We start from the raw sequence: 13,286 nt of genomic DNA on the forward strand, positions 1-13,286 counted from the left end.
TTTTAGGACAATTATATTAATAGTTTGTAAATAACTAACATTTAAATATCATTCGATTTCAGCGCTCATTTGCCTCTAATTTCAAACTGCCTAAACTCCGCTATTCACTTTTTCTTTCAATTTTCTATTTTTTTACTTTATCACAGGCTTACGCTGAAACCCTGGGGGTCATTATACATTGCACCTTTGTTTCAATGATATCTTTAAAGGAAGATTACAAAAGATCCAGCCTCACGATCGCTAAACCAATCTCATTCCGTCGTATATAAATATTACAGTCCTTATAATTCTTATCGAGGCATTTGATAAATATAATCACACTTAATTTTAAAATTTTCAATAGTCTCACAAACATTTCGACAACTTTTTCGATTCCCATTCAGTTTCAGAAGATGAATAGGTCACTTCAACCGTCAAAATACACTTTTGTTTCGGCGTTGGGTGCAGGTGTCACGCAAGGCGCAACATTGGGCCCGGTGTGTCTTCTATGTGATGAAGCCATAGTGCTGGCGGTAGATTGAGAAGTTTTGAAGGGCGGTGGCCGCCTAGCAGTCGTTCGGCCACCGCGAGGGGTGGCCGGCTACGGATCACATGACGCAGCAACTCTTCGCTCGCCCCTTTAGCTCGGCTTTTAGGTCCCGTTTGCTTTTGCTGCGTCCCACCTGCTTCTGGGAAAAGGAAAAGTTTTAGAGATTGGAAAGAAAGGATTCTAATGACAGTTATAACTCGTGCATCATTGTACATGATATTTTTGCTGATTTTAAATTCCATAACTGCTGTCTCTGATCTTACTAATGAGATAATAGCTTCTTTTAATTATTAAACTTGTAGTTATAGTTATGAAAGCCGTTTGGCATGAATTTTAAGAGTATTAATCACCTGCTGCTGCTTCATCTGCTGTTTGTTCAGTTTGCCCAGCGCGGCCAAAGCGGCCACTTCAAAGGCATCCTTCACGCCCTTGCTGGAAGCCCGCGCTGAAGTCTCCACGTACGTCGTCGCCCCAAGCTGTCTTGCTACTGATAGCGCCTGGAAATAAGGGATCGTCTTTAGTAAAAGAATCATCAATATCCATGGATATTACATAGGATGGAAAGCCGTTTGGTCCGGCTACAATAGGACCAAGACCAGTCCACGGGGATATCATAAAAGTCCAGTACCACACTTGGCCAGCGTTAGATGTATAGGCAATAATTTCTATTTGTCTCTGTTAATTGTGTAAAGATGTCTTGTTGGTAGATCTTTGGCAATAAAAAAAATCATATAGATTACAATATTAACACTTTATGCTCATTGTTGCTGAGCATTTTTTTGTCAGTGTAACTGCGTATGAATTCGAGTATCAAATTCCTGCGTTGTGCAATACATATTCAGCTGTAATCGCTATCTTAAATTGAAAAGGCCGGCGTCAATTGAGACGTTCAAGCTGCCCAATTAATTTGAGATCTTCCTCCGACTCCTTAATAGCACGGAGTACAGTCGACAAAGTATTTGTGACTAGAAAATAACACAAAAAATTCAGAGCGAATTCTTTCCACTTGATAATGGCTCTTTGAGTACTTTAGACGGATTTCTTATGATAAAAAGACGTGATAAAAATATATTCGAAAAGGATTTCATAAGAATTTAACGAGCTGATGATAAAAAGGAGTAGAATTATTATAACATTTTTATGGTCGTTAAGTCGTTTTAGATTGGAAGGAGATTCGAAAATTCTTTAGTCAAATAACAAGTATGGCTTCTACCTAAAGATGTTTATGGATTTCGCAACAAAATATAATATCATACACGAGTTTACGACCGACATTTTAAAAGTCAAGTGATTATGTTACAGTGAACATTTGTTAAAAGTACGAACCATAGCTTAATAATACACTTTTAGTGTAGTCTTCACAGTTTTTTTGCAACAACGCATACAATGTATTTTCCATAGCAGCCGACACATATTGAATCGAGCGACTCGTTTTGATTATAAATAATGTACTACGAATAATACGATGCCAAATAAAATCGATAATTCATAGAACATTCTGTATTTAATTGGATTACTTGCACGAACATAATTATTTTTCAGTAGAGTACACTATCTAATTCTAATTAATGGTACAATTGGGGTATCTAATTAGTCTTCCAAGCCTAATTAGATAGTCATATAGCCGTATGAGTGAAACGCTTCATGAATATAGTGTATGCTAATTCGCTCTACTCACTGTATAGTTGATCCAATTTGTTTGACACGGAAGGAATAAGGTCTATTATTTAAAAGATAAAAATGTTTGGGATGCGTTACTGCCTAGCTCGCATAAATATTTATAACTTTGTACATTTTGTGACAGTTTCTTGCGCTGCTTCTTCCCAGCACTGGCCCATTTGTTGTCCTGAAGCAGTGGTAGGGTTAACACTGGGACGTGTAAAAGTGCTTTTTTTAAACTTATTTACAGAAATAAATGAGTTTTATGATTTTTTTTTTATAAAGTGAGGATTCATATGCGGTCGACTGTACTGCGTGTTCAGCTAATTGGCGCTATGCTTTGGGGAATCAATGAATGAAATGAATAGTTGGCACGTCGTTCAGTGGGCCTGTGGTTATGATAGAGACACAGTAAACATTTTCGTAGGCATAGTTTGAAAGGGACTAACTATCGTAGTAGTGGTAATGTTGACAGTTTTTCACAAACCCGGCCTTGGATAAGGCTACTTCTCAGAAGTCGACTCATAGTTTCTGAGGCTCATAATCAAATATAGCCTAATGTCCAAGATAGGGTCCTTACGACATGGAAGTTTAAAATGGCGCTTTTAAGCGATTTGTGAAAAATATAATGTCCAAGTAGCAACACGTGAAAGTAAGTGATTACTGTCCGTGGTGCTCATTTTTTCCTAAGGTTTAGTATTTATTGCACATCACACAAAGCAAAAAAACAAAGAAATACACAAAATAGAGGACACAGCTTAGGAGGGTTTGAAGAATGTGCGGACAAAATAAGTTTTCTCTCAAAATGTACTTTTCAAAATGCTTATTATGAGAAGTACCCGTTGTGAGAAATGTAACTACTGCATAACATACATTTTGAGTCTATGTTCTTTTCGTGAAGCATAATATGCCTAAGGCCCAGAACACACGGTGAAACGCAATTGCAACGAAACTGCAACTTCTAGTTACTTTTGAGTTGCATCTAAGTTTCTGCCATAGATTCCGTTGAGAGACCACACATGACGCGACCAGTTTGAAACCGGTTTGAAATGGTCGCGTTTCACCGTGTGTTCTGGGCCTAACAAGGTAGGTATTTGACCGCAATCGCACCTGGAGGTTAGTGTGATGCAGTCTAGGATATCTGCCCTGTAAGTGGTAATTCACTCTCGCATTGAAAAGGCCCGGAAAGACAGTAGCAGGCAGTGAAGTCCAGTCCCTAGCTGTCTATAAAAGAGTTATCGAAACGCTTAGTGCGAGCTGGTGGAATGCCCATGAAGTACTGACCTCTTCGCTAGTGACGGGATGCGACCTGAGCTTGGACAGCATGGCGACGGTCTCCTTGTCGTGGCGCAGGTCGGCCTTACAGCCACACAGCAGCACTGGCGCTGACCCGCCGTGCGTGCGTACTTCTCTGTAGCACTCGACTCAAAATGTACTGCGAAACGTACATTTTGAGTCTATGCTCGTTTCGCGAAGTGCACATTCTGCGTCAAACCAAAGGCTTATCGCTGCAGTACTGACCTCTTCGCTAGTGACGGGGTGCGACCTGAGCTTGGACAGCATGGCGACGGTCTCCTTGTCGTGGCGCAGGTCGGCTTTACAGCCACATAGCAGCACTGGTGCTGAGCCACCGTGCGTGCGCACTTCTCTGTAGCACTCGACTTTAACGCCCATATTCAAAACATTTTAAGGTCTCACAGTGCGCGTGGACGCACAGGGTCACACACGAAACAATCACTGAGCTCTTTATTAAACGCTGTGCGTTCGATTCGTTCTGCAAGCTTCATTTAAGCAAGCATCGTTTGTGAATACGGATGTAAATGTACTACTGCGAAACGTTCATTTTGAGTCTGTGCTCGTTTCGCGAAGTGCACAAAGGTGGTCTTATTGCTGCAGTACTGACCTCTTCGCTAGTGATGGGTTGCGACCTGAGCTTGTACAGCATGGCGACGGTCTCCTTGTATGACGGCCAAAATGTACTACTGCGAAACGGACATTTCGAGTCTATGCTTGCGAAACGTACATTTTGAGTCTTTGCTCATTTTGCGAAGTGCACATTCTGCGTAAAGTCTTATTGCTATGAAGTACTGACCTCTTCGCTAGTGACGGGGTGCGACCTGAGCTTGGACAGCATGGCGACGGTCTCCTTGTATGACGGCCAAAATGTACTACTGCGAGACGTACATTTTGAGTCTATGCTCGTTTTGTGAAGTGCACATTCTGCGTCAAGTCTTAATGCTATGCAGTACTGACCTCTTCGCTAGTGACGGGGTGCGACCTGAGCTTGGACAGCATGGCGACGGTCTCCTTGTCGTGGCGCAGGTCGGCCTTACAGCCGCATAGCAGCACAGGTGCTGAGCCACCGTGCGTGCGCACTTCTCTGTACCACTGGAAATAACAATAATAGAATTACTACTTTTTGCCACTGGAAATAAAATATTATCTGGAAATAGAAGATAGCGTCAGTGATAGCAAATCCAACATATTTATATATTTACTAGATTTCCGACCGCGGCTTCACCCGCGTGGAATTTTGTCTGTCACAAAAACTTTATCGCGCGCGTCCCTGTTTCAAAAACCGGTATAAAAACTATTCTATGTCCTTTCCCGGGACTCAAACTATTTCTATGCCAAATTTCATCAAAATCGCTTCAGTGGTTTAGGCGTGAAAGCAAGACAGACAGACAGAGTTACTTTCGCATTTATAATATTAGTATAGAAGTAATATGCGAGGTCTCGCACTGTGAAAGAGTAATCAGATCTTATGTAAAGCCAAGCTTCTAACTCTACAAGCCCTAACTACACATAAAACTCTCATAAAACTCATTTATTTATGCAAGTAGGCTTTTAAAAAGCACTTTTACAAACTCTACACTTTAGTTAAAATAGCGTTACATGGGCGTTAATTAATTTTCAGTTAGGTATTTATACAATAGTTCTTGTATGTAACAAAACGGCAAAGCCACATAATTTGGCTAGGGTGTGTTAGGATTGGTAGAGTTAGAAGCTTTGGTTGGACTGTAAAAGTTCCAAATAAATAAATTTTGGAATATTTTTAACCAAACAAAAACTGAGAAATGTGGTTTCTGATTTTTGCCACTTGACGTTTCAGAATCGTGGGACTATAGTAAAGCCACGATAAAGCCCTGAGTTGGTGTAAAAGTTTGAATTTTTGTCTACCTTAGCAGCAGCATTGTGGAGGGATTCTGGCTCAGCCACGTTGAAGCACAGCATGAAGATCCTGGCGTCTTGGTACGCCAGCGGTCGCACTGTGTCATACGCTGTCGTCCCTGTAACAATAACAATAGAGGTTATTTTTCATTGCCTTATCTTCTTACCTCCTTTGTATCCTTAAATATCTACTTGAAACTTAAAAACTACTGAGTTAAAATCAGGTTTCTTAACCCTTAAACAGGAACAATTATAATCTTTGATTTGTATGAACGAAGTAGCATCGTGTATTTGTAGTATAAAGAAACATGTACTGACATCTTTAAAAAAAGTGTTATTTTGAAATAAAAACGTACAGTTTGATGTGCTGTCGACTCTACCTTGATAAAAGGCAAAAAGGCTCAAAATAATCGTCACTGCCTTTAGGTAAGAGTGGAAACTTCGTAAGACATTTTAAGTAAAAGTGGTTCATAAGATTTTCTCTAACAAAAAAAGTCACTGCCCGTCTCCTAAGCTACAATTTCACTTAAAAAATATTATCATCCGTCTAGAATCTGTTAGGAAAATAAACATCCATTCATGTCAGAGTTAAATGTGCTGGAAAACTGCTCGATGGAAAAATATAAAAAAGAAAAAGCTTTATGAACGAGCTTTTGTGTGAGAGCTTAGACTGAAATGCAAAAGATTTTAGGTAATTGTAGTTCTCTGCTGGATTTAAGCGATCTCCAAGGTGAAAATATAATATTATTTTATTTTATTTTCATACAAATAACACAAAATTGCGCAATATTGCAAATAGACGCCATCATTGACCGATATTGCATGACTTGGTTTTTAATAGCTTGTCTTTAATCAATAGATCCTTGTTACTTCGATAGTGAGTGTAGTGGAAGTTATTAAATGAAAAGAGTGGACTGTATAAAATTAATTGTCTATTCGGTATAAATTTACAATGATATTGAGACCGTTTAGTACAAAGTCGTTGAAGAGAGTGCGTCAGGATCGTCATCTTCTATGTTCGCTCGCGAACCGAACATTGCTCGTTCGTTCGCCGGTCACGCCGCCCGCGGGCAATGTCCGTGAGTAGTCAATCCTCCTCTCTTCTAATTGCAGTGCCCTATTAGTGTCCATAATGATCTATTTCGCTTTAAGCCTATTCTACTCTATGTTACATTATGGCGATGCAAATAAATATATTATATCTATCAAGTCGGGCGTCTATAAATACGTTACTGAAATCAAACATTTATGAAGCCTTGCCAATATTTGTTACTATTATTTATATACTTCAGAACATCCTTGAATTGCGCAAACTGTAATTTAAAAATTAGTTTTAAAATAACTTTTTTTAGATTAAAAACAAAGCTTTAAATGCAGCAAAACAATATTGTCTTTTAATTCATAATCAAGTTATGGGATAACATAATAATAATATGAGTGTAGAATTAGATATAAAAAAAACGTTTTGAAGACATATAAATGCAAAACATAGAGATAAAGTCAAAATTTCGTGCCGAAACCCGGGATCGAACCAGGGACCTTTAGATCTTCAGTCTAACGCTCTCCCAACTGAGCTATTTCGGCTTATGAGAGAGACAGCGAAATTGGCGTATGGTTTTGTCCCTATGGCGTGACTGGAGGTAAAACAAGGAGGGGCTTATTACATGAAGTTAAATAAGTGTTGACCATTTGTTTAAATTGATATTAAATATGAAAATGTCAATTTAAGCACGTGTTTAACATTTGTTTATGTTTTTTTTAATTAATAACAATTAAGAGCCAGTTTATTAGCCTTTTAAACGCATTTAACTGATAATAATAAATAATAATATTTGATAAATACTTAATGTATCAAAATATTAAAATTGACTTGACACTGGCTGTTGTTTGGGTGATAAACTTTTTCTTAATAAATAAATACATTATTTGTATCTTAACCTCAATAATAATAAATATTGGTAAAATACCTACAGCTACCGAGCAAAGGTTTCACAATAACTCAATTTTACAAAGTTCCCATTTAATTTGGTTTTACTTTGTAGTGTATCGTTGCTACAATTTCTCCCCAACATTGTCGACGGACCAATAAACTTATTTGTAACTTGGAAGTAGCGTAGTGCACTGCAATGCTGCCCAATCGAGTTTGCCAACTTTGATACATTGCGGTAGTTACTTATTTGCCAGATGGATAGATGAAGTTACATAGAGTCGTGTTATTACTCGTAGTACTTTTGATTACGAATACGAAACTGTAACCTAAAAGTTGTCAGTTATTAATTATATCAAAGACTTCATAAGTCCTCAAACAAACTTTATCAGAATATTCAGGAGTAGCATGTGTGACTGGAAGGGAATGTTTTTCCCAATGAGTAACACAGGGTTACTTGTTTAGGTGTGACTTTTTCTGTGGTGTTAATTTCAACGTTTTTCTTCAGTGTAGTATGTTTAGTTACAGGATATTTCTTTGGTTGAAGTTTATATTTGTATTTGGTTATAATATCAGCTATCTATTTACTTTACGAAATACAAGTTATTTACTGTTTGTTTTTTTTTTAGTTTTGTTTGTTAGCCTACTTGTTGAAAAAAATTAAAATTAACTTATTTAGAAGCCCAAACAAAATATCACTGGCCCATTTCCGAACGTAACAAATGTCAGTCATTGATATCCTCAGTCGGATATTAGTCAGGCGTGACTGACGGCTCGTTTGAACACAAATTACCAATCATGTACAGCGTTTCAAACGCATGAATATAGAGGATCCACTCATTTCAGCCAAATTTTCGTTCGGAAATTGACCGGCTGGAAAGTGATTAGTTCCCCAATATCGCGGAGAGATGGCGTTGTACCAAATTTTTCTCTTTGTGAAGCTCTCAATTTGAAATGTTTGATTATTAAATTGTCTTTGGATGGATGGAGATGGATGGATGAAACGAAGATTAGATGAAATAGTATTTAGACCGTCTTTATTTTTTTAGACTATCTTTCCGTGCCGTGAGAGAATTGTGATTGTGCCGTTTGAGATCTTTGAATCATCAAAGAAATAACCATTTTCACAGAATTCATCGCTGCAAGTTTTCATTTCTTTCCCAATTGAAACAGAAAAAGATACGTATGATTGGAGATCGGAGAGCCGATATTTGATACGAGCCGTTGCAATGTGGTGCACTCTACCGATATTCGTTTCTGGCCTGTGTTCAGTGGCCAAAGGTTATTACGTTCCTTTATGTATCTTTTTGAAACAGTACAAAGTATTACATTTACAGTGTTGTATTTGGGGCTTTCTAACACAAGTATCTACTTTTAAAACCCCAATCGAAACCCTGTCAAAAAGTCTAACCTGATACCTACTGAATATAACAATTTTGTATTTGTATTGTATCTCTGCTTGAGTTGAAAAAGAGCGTTTAGCACTTTGATCGAGAAAAGTAACTACCTTAGATAGATAGACATTAGATCATCCAGCAATGGTAAAACAGGCTCTGCTGAGGTCAATGGTAGATGACATTGATGTCTTTTTTGTTTATTAACCATAACCGCGAATTCTCAACCACAAAGACTGAAACCTTATCTTACATTCTACTGTGTCCAGCATGTGGCGAAAGACTTTGGTAAGATCATGGTAGTTAGCCAGGCAGACTTTGAACAAGATCTACCCAAGCAAAGCAGAAAATTTTGCCCCCACTGGGAATTAAACCCGTGAACTGATCCACCTAAGACAGGTGGTCTTACCACTAGAACAGAGACAATATAGAAATGAATTTCCCAAATGGTTTATGTTTTTAAAACAAAGCACTGTCAGAATATGTAAAACCTCCTGCGGTAATAACAAATGGCTGTCGTGCATCGTGGCGTTACGCTGAATGCTCAAATACCCGCATATTTGAAACGCTGGCATGAGTTATTTGTCGCGACCGCACAACCAACATTAGTTTACTGCTGTAGTTCAACTAGATAGATAACCACAACCCATAAATTACGGAGAAATTGTATAAAACTCCTAGGAAATGTATACAATTCCGAAGCTATTTAGGAAATGTATAAAATATTGATTTAGAGATTATTTAATTCCTAGGAATTTTATAGAATTCCAATATCTAAATGTATCAAATGAACCCTATGTGTGAATAAAATAAATAAAACACGTCGTTTTGAAATTAAGAATCAGAGTCTCTATTAAGGGTCTCATTAAGACAATAACGTAACAATCATACAGCATCTAATATCTTTGCTTCTTACTAATTCAAGAATCAGATATTTTGTTAAGGCTTTCATTGAGACTTTCAAGTAACAATCCTGCGGTTTATAAATTAAAATATCTTCACACCTCTAGTTAATTTAGGAAATAGAGTTTTATGTCCGCGCGTATTCATTGAAATATTAAATATATCACACATTTACGATTGCTGTTTAGGAATTACATACAATTCCTAGGAATTGTATATACAATGACGGATTTCATACATTTCCTGTAACATTAATAGTGCTAAAACAAGACTCATCATTGGGGAAGTCTGTGTTCAGTAGATGAGGAAAGTAACTGTTTCAGATACATTTTAATGTCTTAACGGTTAATAAACTTTTAAAACAAACTTGTAACTTCAAAACTATGCAAAATCGTTAATTGACAGGTAGGTATACTTAAACTCACTTCAATTCTTTTTGTACCGTTGTTCGATTACCATAGTTAGTTTACTAATTAAGTTAAATTAGGACTAAACAGCAATGTGTTTAATAAAAAATAGTTAACTAATAATCCGTAAATCCAATAATTCGGTTATTGAAAAAATACAGATCACACAATTCTGCACCATTCGATTATTTCGCTGCCTACAAAATAATCGGCTACACTCGCGGTTAAAATGGAAAACAATAAATTACATTTGCTTAATGAGGCAACACTGTAGGATCAGCTTTGCCCAACGGTTCTCTCACGCCTACGCCGATAATAATGCATTATTTGTTTGAGTTGGCTTGCACTGGGTCTGATGAAATACGGACTAAGTATAGGCAGACAGGTATTGACTGTATAATTATTTGCTGTAAATCATAATATTTCACAAGTAATTACTGATATATTATTATGGTTTAAAAGAAACGATATTTATTGTTGTTGTCAAAAGAAACCCACCATTATTGTAGGTTTTTTAAAACTGTTGTTTAAGCTCCCTCTTTTAAACTTTTTAAGCTACATTGAAAAAGTTCTCAAACGTTAAAAAATAATGTTTTCCATTTTCAAGTAAGTGATTTTGGACATTTTCATATTATCTTTTCATTAATTAAGCTATTGTTTTTAGTTACACAAAGGTTTTAAAGACAGATTGATCTAAATCTAGATATTGGCAACACTGAAATTATAGCGCGTCGTTTAAACATCGAATGCTATTCAAAACTCAAAGAGCAACAGACGCAAAAAGGAACTGCAAAACTGCATTCTACCGTCCCATTTAAAACCCCCTGTTTCTAGGGGATCCCCCCACTTTAGTGCAGTGGCTATTTCGCTCTTTGCTACTGCATATAGACTGTGCTTGACCGTTTTTTAAAGCACGTTTGCGTGTATTTCTCGTCGATGGCCGTGCGGAATCTACATAAGATATTTAAATAGAAAGAAAACTTGTCTTATCCTTTTTGGGAGTGTTTAAATAAAGTGTTACAATTGTAATTTAGTCAGAGAATCTAGGACGATGCACTGACAAATTAAACATGATACAAAAGTAAAAAAAACAAGTTGCTAAAAATATACGGGTATACGTTGTCAAATACATACCTAACATTCTCATGCCTGTTTTCACCATCAATCTCTAATTTTTAAGTGATTCCTATGAAAACAAAATTCATACAATTTGTTACCATAGGGGTCACTTAAAAATTAGGGGTTGATGGTAAAAAGGGCATCAGTCTACGGATGTGGTATAATTTAAGGGAAAATGTCTAAGGAATTAAGTTATACAGCTTATAAACCTTGACATTCACATACTGATTCTGAAATAAAACTCTACTTCATGGTAGAGTCTTTATGTGCCCGTAAACAGAATACGACTGCAAGAGAACTCTACAAGACAATCTTTATAGACAACGCAGACAATTAATTGATGTGCCTTTTAACCGCAGAAAAGTACTTGTATTTCGTCTAATGTGCTCGTAATCTTCAAGTGTTATGAAGCAAGTCGTGAAGGAAAGTAACATAAAGCTCATAGCAGACTTGTCTTATTAACTTGGAAAGGGATCAAATACCGTATAGTTCCAAAATACTGAACTGTCCTATCCATGACATTGACAGTGGGGCGCCACCGTAAATATCGGATCGCTGGTTCCGATTTTTGCCATGTTGGAAACCATTTAGTTGAACGATGGTAGCGCCCCCCTGTCATTGAGTTTGGTGGGACAGTTCAGTGTGGGTCATCTATGTATATCGTCTTTCGCGAGCTGTCAGCGCCTTTCGCGCGCTGTCAATCGCGAGGCGAGGCGTTTACGTTACTTTACGGTGCGGATAAGTGTGCGTTGCAGTATGGAGTTTCATACAAAGAATACTGACCGCCTCGAGTTGATACGGTTACGATCCCTTTGCAGGTTGATAAATGTGCGACGACCTTAATAGTTTATTACCCAGTTTTGCATGTTATGCCACAAGTAAAAGTTTAAGTATTTTCGTAATTTAGTAATGTAATCAGGAATGTAAGTCAATATACGAGTAGAAGCACATTACGGGTTTTATTCAACTACGCTTTATTACATCGTAAACAGTCAGATGAAGTTCCGAGCTTGAGTGATAGTAATAAAAGGCATTTCAGATATTTAACATAAAGCATTTAACGTGAAGCTGTACTATTCAGTCTTATTTAGAACTTCGTTCGTTCGTTCGTTCGTTTCAGCCAAATGACGTCCACTGCTGGACAAAGGCCTCCTCCAAGGTTTTCCACAAAGCACGGTCCTGCGCTGCCCGCATCCAGGCTCTTCCTGCGAACTTTACCAGATCGTCGGTCCACCTAGTAGGAGGCCTGCCCACGCTACGTCTAGAACTTATCTTAATTATTTTTGTTGGACAGCGTTAAGCTAAAGAGTGTTGTCTTATCATGGTCTTATATGAACGACGAGCGGCCGCCCGCGACTTCGTACGCGTGAATCCCGTTTTACCCCCGTAGGGGTGGAGTTTTGTAAAATCCTTTCTTAGCGGATGCCTACGTCATAACATCTACCTGCATGCCAAATTTCAGGCCGATACGTCCAGTGGTTTGGGCTGTGCGTTGATAGATCTCTATGTCAGTCAGTCAGTCACCTGACACCGACTGCACATTAAAGCCTAACTTTGATACCGAACTTCCTATGGTTCAAGTAATTTGATGATTTCAAAGTGAAATTAAAATAAGTTTAAATCACTGGGAGTTCAGTCTTTATTGCTTACAGTCGATTTTTAACATATCATACCAAATTGCCGAAGCCTATTGGCTATATTAATATTATTTTCTTATTAAAATCATAAAGTTACCCTTAAAAGTTACAAAGGTTAGTAATTTAATCTACTTGAAAAACACAGAGCCGTACTAAATAACGCGTACCAAAGGATTGGGGTATCTTAGCACTAAACAACTAATTACCCGACCTGATCCAGGTCTGACAGCAGCAGGGCTCGATGTACCGACGACCGCACACCAAGCTGAACACTAGCACCTTGTATCGTTGCAATAGGAACTATTTTACAGCAGAAATGTAGTCTGCTGGGGACTGTACGAGTGCTCCCAATTACAGAGGCTTCGCATTTAATTATAAAGGAGCTGAATTATTTCCATTCTTGGAAAGTGTCTGGCGTAGAGAAATTTACAAGTGTTCGGTTGATACTAGGCAATAACTTGTAGAGTTGCCAGTAGAGCCGAGTTCAGACGGGTGTAACGCGTAATGTATCGTGTAATGTAATGGAAATTGTATGGGCAG

The 13,286-nt window shown here is 37.8% G+C and overlaps 1 protein-coding gene and 1 non-coding gene across 3 annotated transcripts in view; both read right to left on the bottom strand.

The window, feature by feature from the left end:
- Positions 1–297: 297 nt before the first annotated feature.
- LOC114353487 (GTP-binding protein rho1) overlaps positions 298–13,286 on the bottom strand; it is a 40,845-nt gene continuing 27,856 nt past the window's right edge. The window contains exons 3-6 of one of the 2 annotated variants that reach the window (XM_028305516.1): positions 5,369–5,478; positions 4,442–4,576; positions 880–1,026; positions 298–665 (exon numbers count right to left, since the gene is read on the bottom strand). In XM_028305516.1, coding sequence (XP_028161317.1) covers positions 588–665; positions 880–1,026; positions 4,442–4,576; positions 5,369–5,478 — 470 coding nt within the window. In that variant the 3' untranslated portion in view covers positions 298–587. Of the gene's footprint in view, positions 669–879; positions 1,027–4,441; positions 4,577–5,368; positions 5,479–13,286 lie in introns of both variants that reach the window. The other variant, XM_028305515.1, reaches the window with a different exon arrangement.
- On the bottom strand, positions 6,871–6,943 carry TRNAF-GAA (transfer RNA phenylalanine (anticodon GAA)). Its single transcript has one exon. It is a non-coding gene; the product is annotated as a tRNA-Phe (tRNA).

Source organism: Ostrinia furnacalis, unplaced genomic scaffold (genome assembly GCF_004193835.3).
Source record: "Ostrinia furnacalis isolate ACB-3 unplaced genomic scaffold, ASM419383v2 OfSCF1700, whole genome shotgun sequence".
NCBI lineage: Eukaryota > Metazoa > Arthropoda > Insecta > Lepidoptera > Crambidae > Ostrinia > Ostrinia furnacalis.